Below are 15137 nucleotides of genomic sequence, written 5' to 3'. Positions count from 1 at the left end.
CCTTTGGTGAGGGACTGTGTCGAACACCTTCTGAAAGTCCAGATATGTAATGTCCATGGGTTCTCCTGCATCCACATGCCTGTTGACCTTTTCAAAGAATTCCAGAAGGTTCTTGAGGCAAGACTTACCCTTATAGAAGCCATGCTGATTCTCCCTCAGCAAGGCCTGTTCGTCTATGTGTTTTAAGATTCTATCTTTGATGAGGCATTCCACCATCTTACTTGGTATAGATGTTAGGCTGACCAGCCTATAGTTTGCGGGGGTCCCCCCTCTTCCCTTTTTAAAAAATTGGTTTGACATTTGCTATCCTCCAATCTTCTAGCACCATGGCCGTTTTGAGGGACAAGTTGCATATTTTAGCCAATGCAGCCCCAAGGCAAGAGCACAAATGGGCTTTAACTTTCTAGTCAGTGAAAATAACAAAGGAAATGGCAAAGACATTGATTTTTTTTAAAAAAAAATACTGACTAAAATTTTAAAAATTTTTTAAAATGCTAATTAAAAAAATACTTAAAAGTATAAGAAAGCAGGCACCAACATACACACACAAATGCATAGAATATAGGATTGGGGCAGAATCTTAAGGGAAATTCCTAAATTTTAATGATTCTCTTTATCCCAAAAAAGAGTACACACCCCAATAGTTTGATGCCAAACACATCTACAAAACGTTTGATTCAAGGAATCAGAGTCCAGCTATATCCCACATTTGTCAGGCATTATTGTAGTGGAAGGATCACACACACACAAATGCCCTCTTCCAGAATGAAGAACTTTAAATCTCATCTGGTTTCCAATTCATGTTCTTTGTTATCTGTTGCCATCTTGTGGTAGTTGATGCTCTTGGCAGCATGGAGATTCATCACACCAGGATTTGAATTTGCCGCACTGCTGCTTTGGCGGGGAGCAAAACCACGCCTGTCTCCTCCAGCTTCTTTGTTCTCTGGAAACAGCATGGCTGAGGGAGGAGATGGAGAGGGTGGGTGAGCCTTTCACCATTTACTATGCTCTTTTTTAAAAAATTTCTTTTGATAAACCTACGTGGGAGTGATGAGACAGCATCTGTGAATAGAAATAAATTAGAAATACCAAGGGTTTGTGCGTAAGGAATAGAACAATATCTCTGAGTGAAAGAAAAATGGCGACTGCTTTTACTACTATGGATAAAACAGTTAAGGCAATGCAGTAACCTTAAGCGACTTAGAGCCCAATCCTGTGCTTATCCGTTCAGAAGTAACTCTCATTGTGTAATGGGGATTTAAAGAATTGCAGCCTTAAGAGCCCAATCCTATGCATGTCTACTCAGAAGTATGATGGGGCTTACTCCCAGGAAAGTGTGGATAGGATTGTAGCCTTAGAGCCCTATGCATGACTACTCAGGAATAAGTCCAATTATAATCAATGGGACTTACTCCCAGGAAAGTGTGAATAGGATTGTAACCTTAATAGCCCAATCCTATGCATGACTACTCAGAAGTTCTATTATAGTCAATGGGGCTTACTCCCAGGAATGTGTGGATAGGATTGCAGCCTTACTAGATAATTGTAAGCATGTCTAATGTCAGAAGCAAGTCCTTCTGAATCCAAATATTTATTCCCACGTATGTATGGAGTTACAGCTTAGTTTCTACAAGACCTGCCTGGTATAGCAGAGGAGCTACTATAATGAAGTTTCCTCTTTATCTGCAAGACAGAAACATGAAAGGGTTACATTTGTTACCTAATGCTGGTCAGTTTCCATTAAGTGTAGTAAATGGCCAGGGACCCAGGACAATTCCAAAACAGATCTACCTAAATAGAAACGAGCTCGAGCAAGGGCGCGCGTTTACTTACAACACAGAAGGAAAGCAGCTCTTTTCAAGGAAAGAGTGCGTGGCCCTGAAAAGGGCCTTTGGGTCTTTTTGTTTCGGATCGCTGAAAATCAGGGTTTAGCCCCCAAAACCATACAGAGTACGGCCCTGGCGCTTGAGCGCGTAGACAACATCCATGGCAGTGACAGTCTTCCTCTTGGCATGTTCGGTGTAGGTCACAGCATCACGGATCACGTTCTCCAGGAACACCTTCAGCACCCCGCGGGTCTCTTCGTAGATGAGGCCAGAGATACGCTTCACTCCCCCACGACGAGCCAAGCGGCGGATGGCGGGCTTGGTGATGCCTTGGATGTTGTCCCGAAGCACCTTCCGATGCCTCTTGGCACCGCCTTTCCCCAGTCCCTTCCCTCCTTTCCCACGACCAGACATGCTTCCACCTGGACTTCTACTGCTACAAAGATGCCAAGAAGGCGGCGGGCAGCTCTTATATAAGAAGGAGTCCGACCAGAGCGAAAACTTCTACAAGTTTGCTATAGTGCCCGCCTCCCCTTCCTTGCATCATCTGGAAACGCCTATGCTCTCTCCCCATGCAAAGGGATATTGAAAGCCGCGTCCAATCAGAACTCAGGCCAACTAACCGCCATTGTAGCGTCATCCTATGCATCCGTAAGGCTGCAATCTTATACACACATTTTCCTAGGAGTGAGCTTCACTGACTATAATGGGACTTGCTTTGAGTAGTCAGGTTTAGGATTGGGCTCTATGTCCAACGGGCTTCAATAGTACTTACTCCCAAGTAAATATGATGAGACAATCATTGCAAGAATCATAGAACAGAATCTAAGATTTGTTGGATTGTTTCTAACAAACTTGGGCTGCAATCCTAACCACACTTTCCTAAGAGTAAGCCCCATTGAACAAAATAGGATTTACTTCTGAGTAGACCTGGTTAGGACTGTGCCCTTGGAGAGTCTTCACATTTCAAGTTGCACAGAAGGGAGAGAACATGCAATTTGAAAGAGTCTCTCTCTCTCTCTCTCTCTCTCTCTCTGAGGTTGTGCCTTGGCACCTGGAGAGATCCAGGCTTTGTCATTTTGTCCTGATAAACTGACCAACCAGTGTTTCTCAAACTGTGGGTCGGGACCCACTAGGTGGGTCACGAGCCAATTTCAGGTGGGTCCGGTCCCCATTCATTTCAATGTTTTATTTTTAATATATTAGACTTGATGCTACCATGGTATGTGACTGAATCTGGAGAAACATTACAGATCTGTACCTTTAACAAACTACTATGTATATTCTTTTAACAATGATAGTCAATGGGACTTACTCCTGAGTAAGTGTGGGTAGCCCAGGATTGTTAAAAAATTTTCCTGCTTGAGGACATCAACTCCAGTCATGACAACACCTCCGGTGGGTCCTGACAGATTCTCATTCTAAAAAGTGGGTCCTGGTGCTAAATGCGTGAGGACCATTGGTCCAAGTGGTGCAGGAGAATGAGAACAATTTAAATTGAGCAAAGGAGGACTTTTGGGGGGGGGAAACTACGTAGTTAGAAGTGTTTCATTTTATGTCTCCAAAACAAGAATGCCCTTATTCCTAAGAGCGGAGAAAGAATCCTTGGCCTCATCACCTAATCAGAAAAGGTGATTAAAATTTCACTTGCTCAGCCCCTTGGAGAAAACAATCAGCTGCTATTCATGGTGGTTCCCCCCTGCCCCAGCCATTTTCCAGGAAGATGATATGAATTTTATTTTATTTTTCTATGGACCAGTTGGAGAAGAGGTGTGGGAAAGGTCAAGATCAATACCATCAACAACATAAAGAGGGTCTTTCTCTTGTAGGCCATTTTTTCTCTTCAAATACACAGCTAATGTTTGCTAATTCTGGCCTCAATCGCAAGAGCCTGTCTTTTCAGTGTGTGTGCAGAATCCTCCTTGCCTCAGGTTCCACAGGGCACAGGCAGCAAAGAATACTCTGATTTAAAACATCCTTTCCAAGTCCTTAAGAGATGTTGGGGGGGGAGGGGTCCATCTAAGATCAAAGCACATCCTCTAAAACTGAGCTACAGCCCAATCACCAGGCAGGGAGGAGCAGATTGGAGATTCATGGGCAGATTGGAGATTCTACTCAGTATCCAGAGTCTGTGAATATACAATCAGGGCTGTAGTTAAGCAACCAGGGTCAAAATGTTTTTGCACAGCTTGAATTTTGAAAATTCTGATGAATTCTTCTAGCGTTTGGAATCGATGTTTAGATGAATGCCTGCATGTGTGAATGTTGAAAATTCACATTTCAATATTAAAAACCTGAACTCCTGTCCACATAATTGGTCAGGCATATGCCTCTGTTTTTCTCCCACGGCCCACAATGGCTCTGAAGGGGAGGGGACACTTGCATGCCACAGTGATGCTCCCTGCAAAACTGAGTGCTTTGCACCCCCTCTAACAATGCCACTGTGTAATGCCATATTTCTTTCAAAAGGAAACATCTCATCTTAGCTCTTTGAAGCCATTTCTGCCCATGGGCTTTATATTGGACACCCCTGTTCTAGTGCACTCACCTTGGATGCCTACAGGCACAAACACAGGACAAGCATGACAGTCCAGGCAGCTTGTTTACATCCAGTGAACATGCACAAATGTGCTTGCATGCCAAATGCAACCATAATCATACAGAGGATGTGCAGTGCACGCACTACAGACTTATCTCCAGTTCAGTCACACACTGCATCATTCACCTAAATACTGTGAAGACACATTGCTTGAAAACTATCACCATGCATGGGAGAGTTGCAACAGGAGGCTGATATTGGGACCTAGATCCCAGGTCTGAGCTGCATGAGCAACCTTGAAAAGAACTGAAGTTTACAAATTCTTCAATCCAAAGAAGCTTTGGGCAACCTTACTACACATATCTGAATAACAGGGAGACTTTCCCCTTCAAGATGCACCCACATACTCTCTAGCCCGAAGTGTTTTTTTGTGCAATGTGATGTCCCCATGCCATACTTAGGAATAAGGATCTGGCTACCACCAGTGGTTCCCAAATTTTTTTGAGTGGCAACTCCTTTGAGTGGCGACTGGGCCACTGGCCACAGCTCCCCATATACATTGTATAGGGTGGTGAGTTTTTTGCAAAGATTCTGTGACTCCCCGGAGAGCCACAACTCACAGTATAGGAAGCCACTGGGCTTCCCAGGACACTAGGGGACTGCCCCAGCAAAATATTTACAACAACCATCTGTCCCCATGTGCAGATAGTATAACCAGCCCATTTTTTTCTATTTTTCAATTCCAACGGTGTCCCCAAACTTTGTGACAAACCCTTCATCACTCACAAAATAAACTGGAGTAGTACATATTCATGTGTATTGGAGTGTCACCACTATGTAAACAAAGAGGATGCCACCCCCTTCCTCAGGCATCTGTAACCATTATGTCTTCCTTATTAAAGAGAACATGTGCACACACGCATGCACAGGGCACAGACTCATCCTTCCCCCTTCCTGATTCTGAATTGGAATGTTGAATAAGAAGAGTAGAATATGAATTTAAAAAAAAAACCCATTAAAAATAATGATTGCTTGGAACAAAATAATCTTTGTTCACCACGTGGATTATGGTTCCATGAACACAAGTGTTCTGTTATATATAGGGATTGTACAGGGTTGTAGGATTATTCCTGTAAGAAGGAAACTGAACTGAAATAGATGGAATAACTCAGGGGGGGTCAAACATAAGATGTTGGATGTGGCCCCTGGAAGCTCCTAGAGGCTATCCCAGCACCACCACCAGCTACTTTCAGCTGCTGCTGAGCTGTGTTGAGGTGTCACTGCTAAAAGGGCAGCCCTCACGATATGCTCTTTGGCCATCTGTATTAAATGAGTTTGAACCCCTGGGAGAACTGTTGTAAAGTGACTGCAGTTTTCTCATTTAAAACTTAAAACCCTAGAAGCAAGTGAGAGCATAAATTAGCACACAACACACTATGATTGGACAGGGCTCACCTGGGGTTTAGTTTTCTAACAATGAGCCCTAGTTAATTCCCAGACTGAATTGCCACTGAAAAATGCCTTTCGAAAACCTGCGAAGGTGCCATATGACTCTGCTGTTGTTCCTGTAACATCTATACCTCTGGAATTTGCCAGTCAACGTATGCAATACTGAGCTCGATGGACTCCAAAGCTCTGACTCAATATGAGGCCATTTTAATATGGTCGAAGAAGAGAGCTGTTTTTAATTGAAATGTGCATCCCAACTAATTAAGGTTTTACATTCACTTCATACACCAATTTAAACAAAACACCCATCTCAGACACACGTGTGAAAATGCCCTGATCAAATGCAAAGCCAGAAGACTTGTACTCCACAGAAGATAAGGAACGGGAACATGATCAGGAGCACTTTTATTGGATTATTTTCAAGGATCTATTGAGGGCTTAAAGAAACAAAAAAAGAGAGTAGGACAACGATTTGTCAGTAAATAATTCCATGGTGGAACGGGTTGAAAGTTACCTCTGGGGTGGACTGGACTCTGAATTAATGACTAGGGCATGCAGGAACCCATCTGTCCAGTTAGGAGGCTGTAAGGCTGGCACAAGTACACAGGAGAACAGAGCAAGGATAAGAGGACTCCGGTTTTCTTTCTTATGAGTAGACCAGGTAAATGACCACATCTAGTCCTCCCACCCTGCACCCTCATTTCTCTGCTTATAAGTTAAGCCTTTCTTTTTCCAGTTTTGTTCTCTAACTATGGACAAAACCTACATTGTTCCCAGGCTCTTGGGAGGCCCACACCTTCCTGGATTCTACTACCACCACTTGCACAAGATTAGCATTTTGAGAGATGCCATTGAAACACATGAGCTTAGGCCAGCCTGAAAGCCTCCCCTAGCCCCTCAAGAAGGCAAGTAGGAAGGAGAAATGTATCCAGCTTCTCAATATCATTTTAAACATAGCTATGATCTCTTTGATTTTGCAAAACATTGCAGATTATTAAGGTCAATTTCCCCCCAAGGGCTAAATCTTATATCAAAGCAGACATATCCCTTTAGCGTTCCGCCAGTTTTCAGAGATGAACAGTATACATTTGTTTGAAATGAACATACTTCTGATTGGCAAATTACAGCCATCTTATGGAAACAGGAGAAAGAAAGTGGAATAAATAAGCAACAGGCCTACTAAGAAGGGTGCTTGAATTAACAATGTTAGAAAATCTTCAGAAAAAAATTAATGTGAACACACAAGGCCCAATTTAACCACAGAGACCTACAGTAGAGGTGACTACTGTATGACTTCCAGGTAGCACATTGCATTTCATCCAATTTTGCTTTACCTGATGAGGAGCAAAATTAATAATTTCAGCTGCTGTTCTGATCAATAATGTTTTAGTTCTCTTGATTGCAAAGAAAATGTTGAAAAATAAACTGTACTGTCTTTGACGACTTAAAGCTAAGAAACCGTATCAGAAACTCATTTTTTGTTTTAAAAACTTGCAATTTCTAAACTAATATCGTAATTGTTTTTAAACTGGCTTTTTAACCCCCCTTTTTTGTTTACATACATGATCAGATACATCAGGGCTATAACACAAGTGTTTTGAACCTTTATCATAGTGACTTCCCCAAATCAATGGACTCATTTTGGGCCACTTTATAAAGCACTGTCGATATAGTCATGCTTCAGATTGAAATGAACTTTAAATTGGTTTAAGTACCTTGGCTTTTTCCAAGATGCCTTGGGAATGGTAGTTTTGAAGGGGGTGTATTGAGATCCTTAACCCATTCTCCTATAGAATGAAACTGCCGAAGATACTTTGGGGAACAGGAGTCACAGCAGTTAAGCCAGTTGATATGTGTCACAACAACACACCTTTAGAGCAGCGAGAGGCAGAAACCCCCCTAACTGAAGCAACTCTTGCCCAAATAGAGGCTCAGAGATCAAAGAAAAAGAGAAGGAACAGAGACATATACAGTAGTCTTACAGCATGATTCAAGGTTCCTGCAAATTTATATTAGATATCTATATATCGATTAGTCAACAGCACTGCTTATTAACACAAAGGTGAGGCCTCCTTTATTATAATGAGTGAGAAGTGCTACAGCTGGGTTAGTAATCTGCTCCTGGCCCACTGTGTGACACATCCCAGGAAAAGCTTACGCCTCCCACGACAACTGAGAGACCCTCCTAGACAGGCCCTCTTCACTCTCTGAGAACCATAGTCCAAGGGTAGCTACAGCTCTCTGAGACATCAACGTGATCATGTTCATTTGGGTGTAGCTCCCAAAAGCAACAGTCTTGACTCAACCCTGGCACATCTTTCCTCTGCATGGCATATTAAGGGAATGAATCCCAAGGGCTAAATTACTTATGCAAGCACAAATCCAACCAGGCGCACTCCTGCCCCATGAAACTGCCAAGTCTGTGCAACATACTCCACTAACAGCAGTGGAACGTTAGGAAATAACTACAATGCTTTGTAATGAGGTTACAGGTCTCTGTCGTACAGTAATGGGCCAGAAAAAAGGGTGGGGCGAGAGATCCCATTCATCAGGCAGAGTTGTGCCTCTAAAAGAGCACCTCCAGCTGCCGCGGTGAGGTGGAGGTAGAGGAAAGCAGTGCTGGAGGGGAAGCGTTTGTTATGAGGAGACCGGGGTCCCTCCCATTAGTCAATCCCACGGTGCAACTTGAGATGCCGGGACAGATTACTCAGGGTGATGAAGCCTTTATGGCAGACGGTACACTTGAAAGGCCGCTCGCCACTGTGCAGCAGCCGGTGCCGCTTCAGGTAGCACTCGTGCCGGAAGAACTTGCCACACTCTGTGCACTGGTAGGGCTTCTCACCAGTGTGCACTAAGACATGCCGGTCCAGATCCCGAGGGCTACGGAAGTACTTTTCACATTCGCTGCATTTGTAGAGTTTCTTGCCAGGCCGAGCTGGGAATGAGCGAAGATCCAGCTGGGGCAAGAGGTGGCGTTCCAGCTCGCTGCCTGGACCGGATGTCGGAGAAGCAGGCACGGTGTGGCTCAGCTGGTGCTCCTCCAGGGCCTGTAAGTTCACAAAGGGCTGGCCACATATGCCACAGGTGAAAGAGGGCTCGCCACCGTGGGCAGTCAAGTGGGCAGCGAGGGTGTTGCCGTTAGCAAAAAAGGTCCCACATTCACACTGATACAGAGTTTCTGGGGGACGCGCGTCTGGAGGCTGGCACATTGGGCAACCTCTGCTGTGCTGCTGGGCCTGTTCCTCCTGCTCCCCCTCTTTCTTCTCCTCTTCCAGGCCCTGCGCCTCCAGAACCCCATCCTCATCCTGCTGAGCCTTCCTAGCACAGACTTGGCAGGGCGGGGGCCTGTCCTTGGCATGAGTGAGTTTGTGGCGCTCCAGGAGGGACGCAGCATTAAAGTCCCGCTCACAGTCTGGGCATTTAAAGGGCTTGATGTCGGTATGGGCCAGCCAATGACGGCGTAGCTCAGATGCCAACTGGAAGTGCCGCCCACAGGCCCCACAACCAAAGGGGGCAGCTCGGCCTCGCCCAGCACTACAGAGGTGCCCCAGAGGACTCTGCTCTTTGCCACAGGCAAGACAGCGGGGGGTGGGGGGCTGAGGGGCTGCGGCAGCAGGAGAAGCGCGGTGCTGTCGTTTGAGGTGGCGGCCCAAACTGCTGCGGGAAGAAAAGCGGAGCTCACAGACGTGGCAGCAGTAAGGCTTCTCCCCTGTGTGCACCACCTGGTGGTGGAGGAGTCCCGTGGAGTCGCGGAAGCCCTTTGGGCACATGGTGCAACGGTAGGGCCTCTCCCCAGTGTGGCTTCGGATGTGGTTCACCAGGTTAAAGGAATGCTTGAAGCTCTTGACGCAGTGAGGGCACTGGAAAGGCTTCAGCTCCGTGTGCCGGGCAAAATGGCGGCGCAAGTCTGACCGGTACCGGAAGCTCTTGTCACATTCGGAGCAGTGAAAAGGGGCCCGGGCACCCGCGCCATTGTCCACGAGAAGTGATGGGTCATCCTCGGTGTCCGAGTACAGAACCGCACACTCTTCCACACTTCCAGTAGCAACCCCAACTCCTGGGGCCTCAAGGGGGCGCTGGCCTTCTGGCCACTCTTCATCACAGTTCTCCATCTATCCACCAGTGACTCTAGGGAGCAGAAAGAGGACACAGATTCATAGAGCTGAAGAGGACCAAAAGACACTGATCCCAAATCCCCCCCCCCCCCCACAGAAATTCACCCATGTCATCTGGACTAGTGGCAAGGTGTAAAACAGAAGGTGCCTGCAGAGGAAATAGCTCCAATTGACATTTATGGCCAAGACTGGAACTTTACTCCACATAAATGTGGCTGTGTGTTTATGTGAAACTGGCTCTTCACACCGCAGGCCAACAACACGGGAAATTCAAAATCATTCAGGGTAGATTGATTAAGGGTTCGATGTTCAGCATTTACTACCAGAATTGGAAACTGAGTCAGAGGCTTTTGGGAATATTCTGGTCTTTTTAATTCCAAAAGGGGATGTGGGAGAGTGGATACACTATTGGACTTGGATGTGAGAGGTGCAGAGTTCAAATCTCTACCCAGCCATGAGATGGGTAGCCATGAGATGATGACTTCAGGCAAGTCATCATCTGAGCTCTCAACATAATTTGTTTTGCTGAGATGACATGAACAGAAACAAAATGAAGGTTTACTGTATCCCACTAAAGCAGTGTTTCTCAAACTGTGGGTCAGGACCCACTAGGTGGGTCGTGAGCCAATTTTAGGTGGGTCCCCATTCATTTCAATTTTTTATTTTTAATATATTCGACTTGATGCTACCGTGGTATGTGACTGCATTTGGGGAAATGTTACAGACCTATACTTTTAGTAAGCTACTATGTATATTCTTTTAACAATAAAAATAAATGGGACTTACTCCTGGTTAAGTGTAGGTAGGATTGCAGCCTAGGATTGTTAAAAATTTTCCTGCTTGAGGACGTCACTTCAGGTCATGACATCACTTCTGGTGGGTCCTGTCAGATTCTCATTCTTAAAAGTGGGTCCCGGTGCTAAATGCGTGAGAACCATTGCACTAACGTATCTTGGGTAGAGATGAAAATTAAGACCATCCAATATCTTTTGGCAGCAGCAGTGCTAGAATGCATGCAGCATGCTCAGCTGACCGTTGAAACTCCTGACTTTGTTAGATGGTAGTGGGTGTCGAGTCCACCCTGAACATATTAAGTCACCTTGTACCAAGTCAGACCTTTGGTCCATCTTGTTCAGTATCATCTGTGCTGACTGGTTCTCTAGGGTCTCTGCCAGGAGCCTTTTTCCAGTTCTGCCTAGAGATGCAAACATTTGAACCTGAGACCTTCTTGTGCAATGCAGGTGCTTCACCAATGCCACTCTCCCCCAGGGCAGTTACCTCAGGTTCATCATAAAAGCACTCAGGTGCCCCCATTTATTTATTTAAAATGTTTATACTGTGCCTTCCCCCCACCCCCAACTACAGGCACCTGTCATCACTCACTAGTCTTCTTGGATCACAGCAGGAGATCTATCCTCTTATACATAGTAGGGAGATAGTAATTTCACCCCAGCACAATGTCTTTTCTAGTGGCTGTTTGCTAGTGTTCTACATCCTTTCAGAGCTCTTTTGGGACAGGGAGCCATTTGATTATTTGACTTTGGGCGCAATCCTAACCAACGCACCAGCACCAAGGTAAGGATAATGCAACTCCAAGGTAAGGGAACAAACATTGCCTTACCTTGAGGAGGCCTCCATGACTCCCCCCCCCCCAACTGCAGGATGCAGCAGAAGTCCCACTGGAACACCTATGCCAGTGCTGGAAAGTTGGTTAGGACTGCGCCCTTTGCCTGTAAACCCTTTGTGAACTGTTTTTGTTGAAAAGTAGAATATAAATACTGTTAATACCAATACTAATAACAAAGCACCAGGGCTCTACACAAATCATTCTACTCTACCCTTTTATCAAATAACCCAAATCCTGACTCCCATACCCAATACATTTGCACAAACACCCTCAACAACCCACCAGCAGATGTAGCACTATAAGGATTTGTCCAGATGTTCAGAACTTCACCATTCATGAAGCAGTGATTTTTTGCTATGCGGTTTCAATGAGGAAAAATAATTTATATAAACAGAGAAGGCAGACATAGGAGGGCCCATATAGTACATACATTGAAAAATGTGTACTAACCAATGTTTCAATAACATTTTAACTGGTGTTTTTATTATTTATTTGGGAAATATATTCACTGCCATTGCATCTGAGAATTCAAGGCAGCTCATTGTGATGTCAATTTTCCTGGTTTGTTTTTAGGATAACTGTTCTGACTGCAGAAATATATTAGGTAGCAGAAGAAAGGCATGGACATCAGCTATCCTTTCTTTTGTCTTGGAATCTCCCATTCCAAGGAACCCCAAAGACACGGACTACACCCCCCATCACCACATGATTCCACTTTCACTGAATAACAAGACCACATGTTCATCCCCTCTCAGATAAACTAGAATATGAACTACCATCTAGGCTCTGGGATCTTGATCTCTTAACACACATATCACCATATCACCCTCAATCATGCATTAAGGGAACGTGGAGGAAATTCACCCATATGTCTCAAACTTTCCTGGGAGTAAGCCCCACTGAAAACAATGAGACTCACTTCTGAATAGACATGCACAGGATTGTGCTGCAAAACTCTGGCTTCAACCTGCCCCATCTTTGCAGGAACTCTGCTCCTAAAGACTAAAGCGGTATTCTTCAACTGTGGGTTGGGACCCCTATGGGATTGCACAAAACCTCATGGGGAGGGGTCATGGCAACCTTTCAAAACCTGTGCAAAAGAGGGCTTGAATCCAACCCAATCACGGTACAGCCTTCTCAAAACTGAGTTCTTGATATCATCCTGCACAGCCTCTTCTCCCCATCTTGCCCCACAGCACCTAAGGCCGGGCCCTGCTCAGGTTGCTCCCTCACAGGGTTGTTGTGAAGACACAAGTGGTGGTGGGGGGAAATGGGGTGGGCAGATCAGGTCCCACCCAGGATGGGGTGGGATCCGCAGAGGATCCCCAGTCCCAATAATAATTAATTGGGGGGGGGGTGGCATGAAAAAGTTGAAGACCCCTGGTCTACAGAGTCCAGGAAGAATCCTGGCTCCATTGGTGGGTTCCCCCAGCACACACCCCTATGCAGGCACAGGGAGGGAGAGAGCGAGAGGGTTCTCTCTCCCTGCCTGCCTACCTCCTACCCCTCTGCCAGTCTGAAGGGGAATCCCTCCCCAGTTTAAGGGGGAATCCCTCCCCCTTTCCCAGTCTGAGAGGAATCCCCATATCCCCTCCCCCCTCTTCCAGTCTGAGGGGGGATCCCTCCCCACACCCCCTCACCCCTTTCCCAGTCTGAGGGGGGATCCCTCCCCATATCCCCTCCCCCCAGGTACTCACAACTTCTCACAGGTGCCATTTCAGTGGAGGGGAGTCACTTCTTCCAAGGGGGCAGAGCCTCTCCCTCTCCCAGAGCAACAAGCAGTGTGGGGGGGGGGGGAAGAGGGAGGGCTGACCTCTTGTGGCAGCCTGTCCCTCCCCCCAAATCCAGCCCCTCTGGAAGTTGACTGGACACCCAGCCCCCTCACTGTGCCTCCATCTTTACTGTGGGCAAAAGGGGAAGGAGTGGAAAAGGTCGCCTCATCGCCATCTTTGCTGTGGGCAGGCAGGGGCGAGCTGAGGCGCCATTCGTCGTGTGGCTGCGGGGAAAGGCGTTGTCGGGCGCGGTCTCAGGCTGCCTGTCTCCGAACCGTCCCAGACCGAACGGAAGGTCTTACTGTCTCCTGGAGTCCTGTCAAAGAGTGAGGCAGGGCTGGGGAAGACGCCATCTTTAGCGCTGGCAAAAGGGGGGTGAAGGCAGAATGGCCGCCATCTTTGTTCTGGGAAGGGAGGAAAGGGCTGAAGCACCGCGCCATCTTCGCTGCCGCGGCTGACGGTGGGGAGGAGCCCGCGTCGCCATATTTGTTGTGGGCAAAGAAACCTGAAGGTCTGTCTCCTTGGCACACAGGGAGGCGCCAAGTCTTCGCCACGGGTCAAGGAAAGGGAAAAAAAGTCAGAGGGGGTGGTGTGGTGGGAGAAAATAGACAAAGGGAACACTTCTTTACCCGGCTTGTAATTGGTCTGTGGAACTCCTTGCCACAGGATGTGGTGGCGGCATCTGGCCTGGATGCCTTTACAAGGGGGTTGCACAGGGAGTATATGGAACCCCTTGCCACAGGATGTGGTGATGGCACCTGGCCTGGATGCCTTTTAAAAAGGGGTGGGGTAGGGGAGTCTTTGGAACCCCTTGCCACAGAATGTGGTGATGGCACCTGGCCTGGATGCCTTTACAAGGGGGTTGCACAGGGAGTCTGTGGAACTCCCTGCTACAGGATGTGGTGATGGCATCTGGTCTTGATGCCTTTACAAGGGGGTGGGACAGATTTCTAGAAGAAAAGTCCATCACAGGTTACAAGCTGTGATGGGCATGTGGAACATCCTGCCTTTAGAAGCAGGCTAAGTGAGCATGCGAGGGAGGGCACCAGAATGCAGGTCTGTGGAACTCCCTGCTACAGGATGTGGCGATGGCATCCAGCCTGAATGTCTTTACAAGGGGATTGGGCAGATTTCTGGAGGAAAAGTCCAGCATAGGTTACAAGCCATGATGCATGGTGCAACCTCCTGGTTTTAGAAACAGGCTATGTCAGAATGCCAGATACAAGGTATCTTGTCTTGTGTACTCCCTGAGGCATCTGGTGGGCCACTGTGAGATACAGGAAGTTGGAACAGATGGGCCTTTAGCCTGATCCAGTGAGGCTCTTCTTATGTTCTTATATTTCCTTTTCAAGGGGGTGCCATCATTAGGGAAGGAAGGAAATTTTGCGCTGTTTCCCCATCTGCCACAGGTTCTGCGGCCTGAGATAGCGCAGGTTGCCTGCGCTGACTAAAGCTATTCTTGGAGATTTTTCCCCAAACATAATATTAAAGGAGGCCTTGTTAACATCTCCAGGATCGCTTCAGGAGATTCCAGGAGGGTCAGCAACCCTACCCAGACCTGGGCTTTGCTGTTGTAAGCAGAAATCCAGCCGGTGATGCTCCTCATATCACTGCTACTGTATATGGGGAGTTGCACAGCTGTTAATGGCACAGGAGGCCTGCCAAGGGAAAAACAAAATTGAGTCCAAATCTTAGTTTACCATTTCCAGTGCTGGTGACTCTGTATTTGCCATCTCTTGTGTAACCCATTCTCAGGGCCTCAGCTGAATCAAGACTTTCTGGGTTCAGAGCAGTACCCAACTCCCATCA

The 15137-nt window shown here is 46.7% G+C and overlaps 2 protein-coding genes across 5 annotated transcripts; both read right to left on the bottom strand.

Moving 5' to 3' along the window:
* Positions 1-643: 643 nt before the first annotated feature.
* On the bottom strand, positions 644-2252 carry LOC136652088 (histone H4). Its single transcript, XM_066628946.1, has 2 exons — positions 1834-2252; positions 644-958 (listed from the first exon to the last, which is right to left on the bottom strand). Exon 1 carries the CDS (start codon positions 2238-2240, stop codon positions 1929-1931), a length of 312 nt encoding a protein of 103 aa, XP_066485043.1. The 5' UTR covers positions 2241-2252; the 3' UTR covers positions 644-958; positions 1834-1928.
* Positions 2253-6204: 3952 nt separating this feature from the next.
* Positions 6205-13656, bottom strand: FIZ1 (FLT3 interacting zinc finger 1). Of its 4 annotated transcripts, none has more exons than XM_066628091.1 (3): positions 13631-13656; positions 11046-11124; positions 6205-9942 (listed from the first exon to the last, which is right to left on the bottom strand). In XM_066628091.1, exon 3 carries the CDS (start codon positions 9924-9926, stop codon positions 8478-8480), a length of 1449 nt encoding a protein of 482 aa, XP_066484188.1. In that variant the 5' UTR covers positions 9927-9942; positions 11046-11124; positions 13631-13656; the 3' UTR covers positions 6205-8477. The 4 variants fall into 4 exon arrangements, with proteins under 4 accessions (XP_066484188.1, XP_066484187.1, XP_066484185.1 ...); XM_066628090.1 differs by lacking the exon at positions 13631-13656 and adding an exon at positions 13254-13411; XM_066628088.1 differs by lacking the exons at positions 11046-11124; positions 13631-13656 and adding an exon at positions 13254-13411.
* Positions 13657-15137: the final 1481 nt, after the last annotated feature.

Source organism: Tiliqua scincoides, chromosome 5 (assembly GCF_035046505.1).
Source record: "Tiliqua scincoides isolate rTilSci1 chromosome 5, rTilSci1.hap2, whole genome shotgun sequence".
Lineage (NCBI taxonomy): Eukaryota > Metazoa > Chordata > Lepidosauria > Squamata > Scincidae > Tiliqua > Tiliqua scincoides.
The sequence above is the reverse complement of the archived record's forward strand: the minus strand, read 5'-3'. Positions and strand labels throughout refer to the sequence as shown.

Bases quoted from the DNA above. Each gene is read 5' to 3' on its own strand.
- FIZ1 (XM_066628091.1), bottom strand. From the start codon at position 9,926: ATGGAGAACTGTGATGAAGAGTGGCCAGAAGGCCAGCGCCCCCTTGAG.
- LOC136652088 (XM_066628946.1), bottom strand. From the start codon at position 2,240: ATGTCTGGTCGTGGGAAAGGAGGGAAGGGACTGGGGAAAGGCGGTGCC.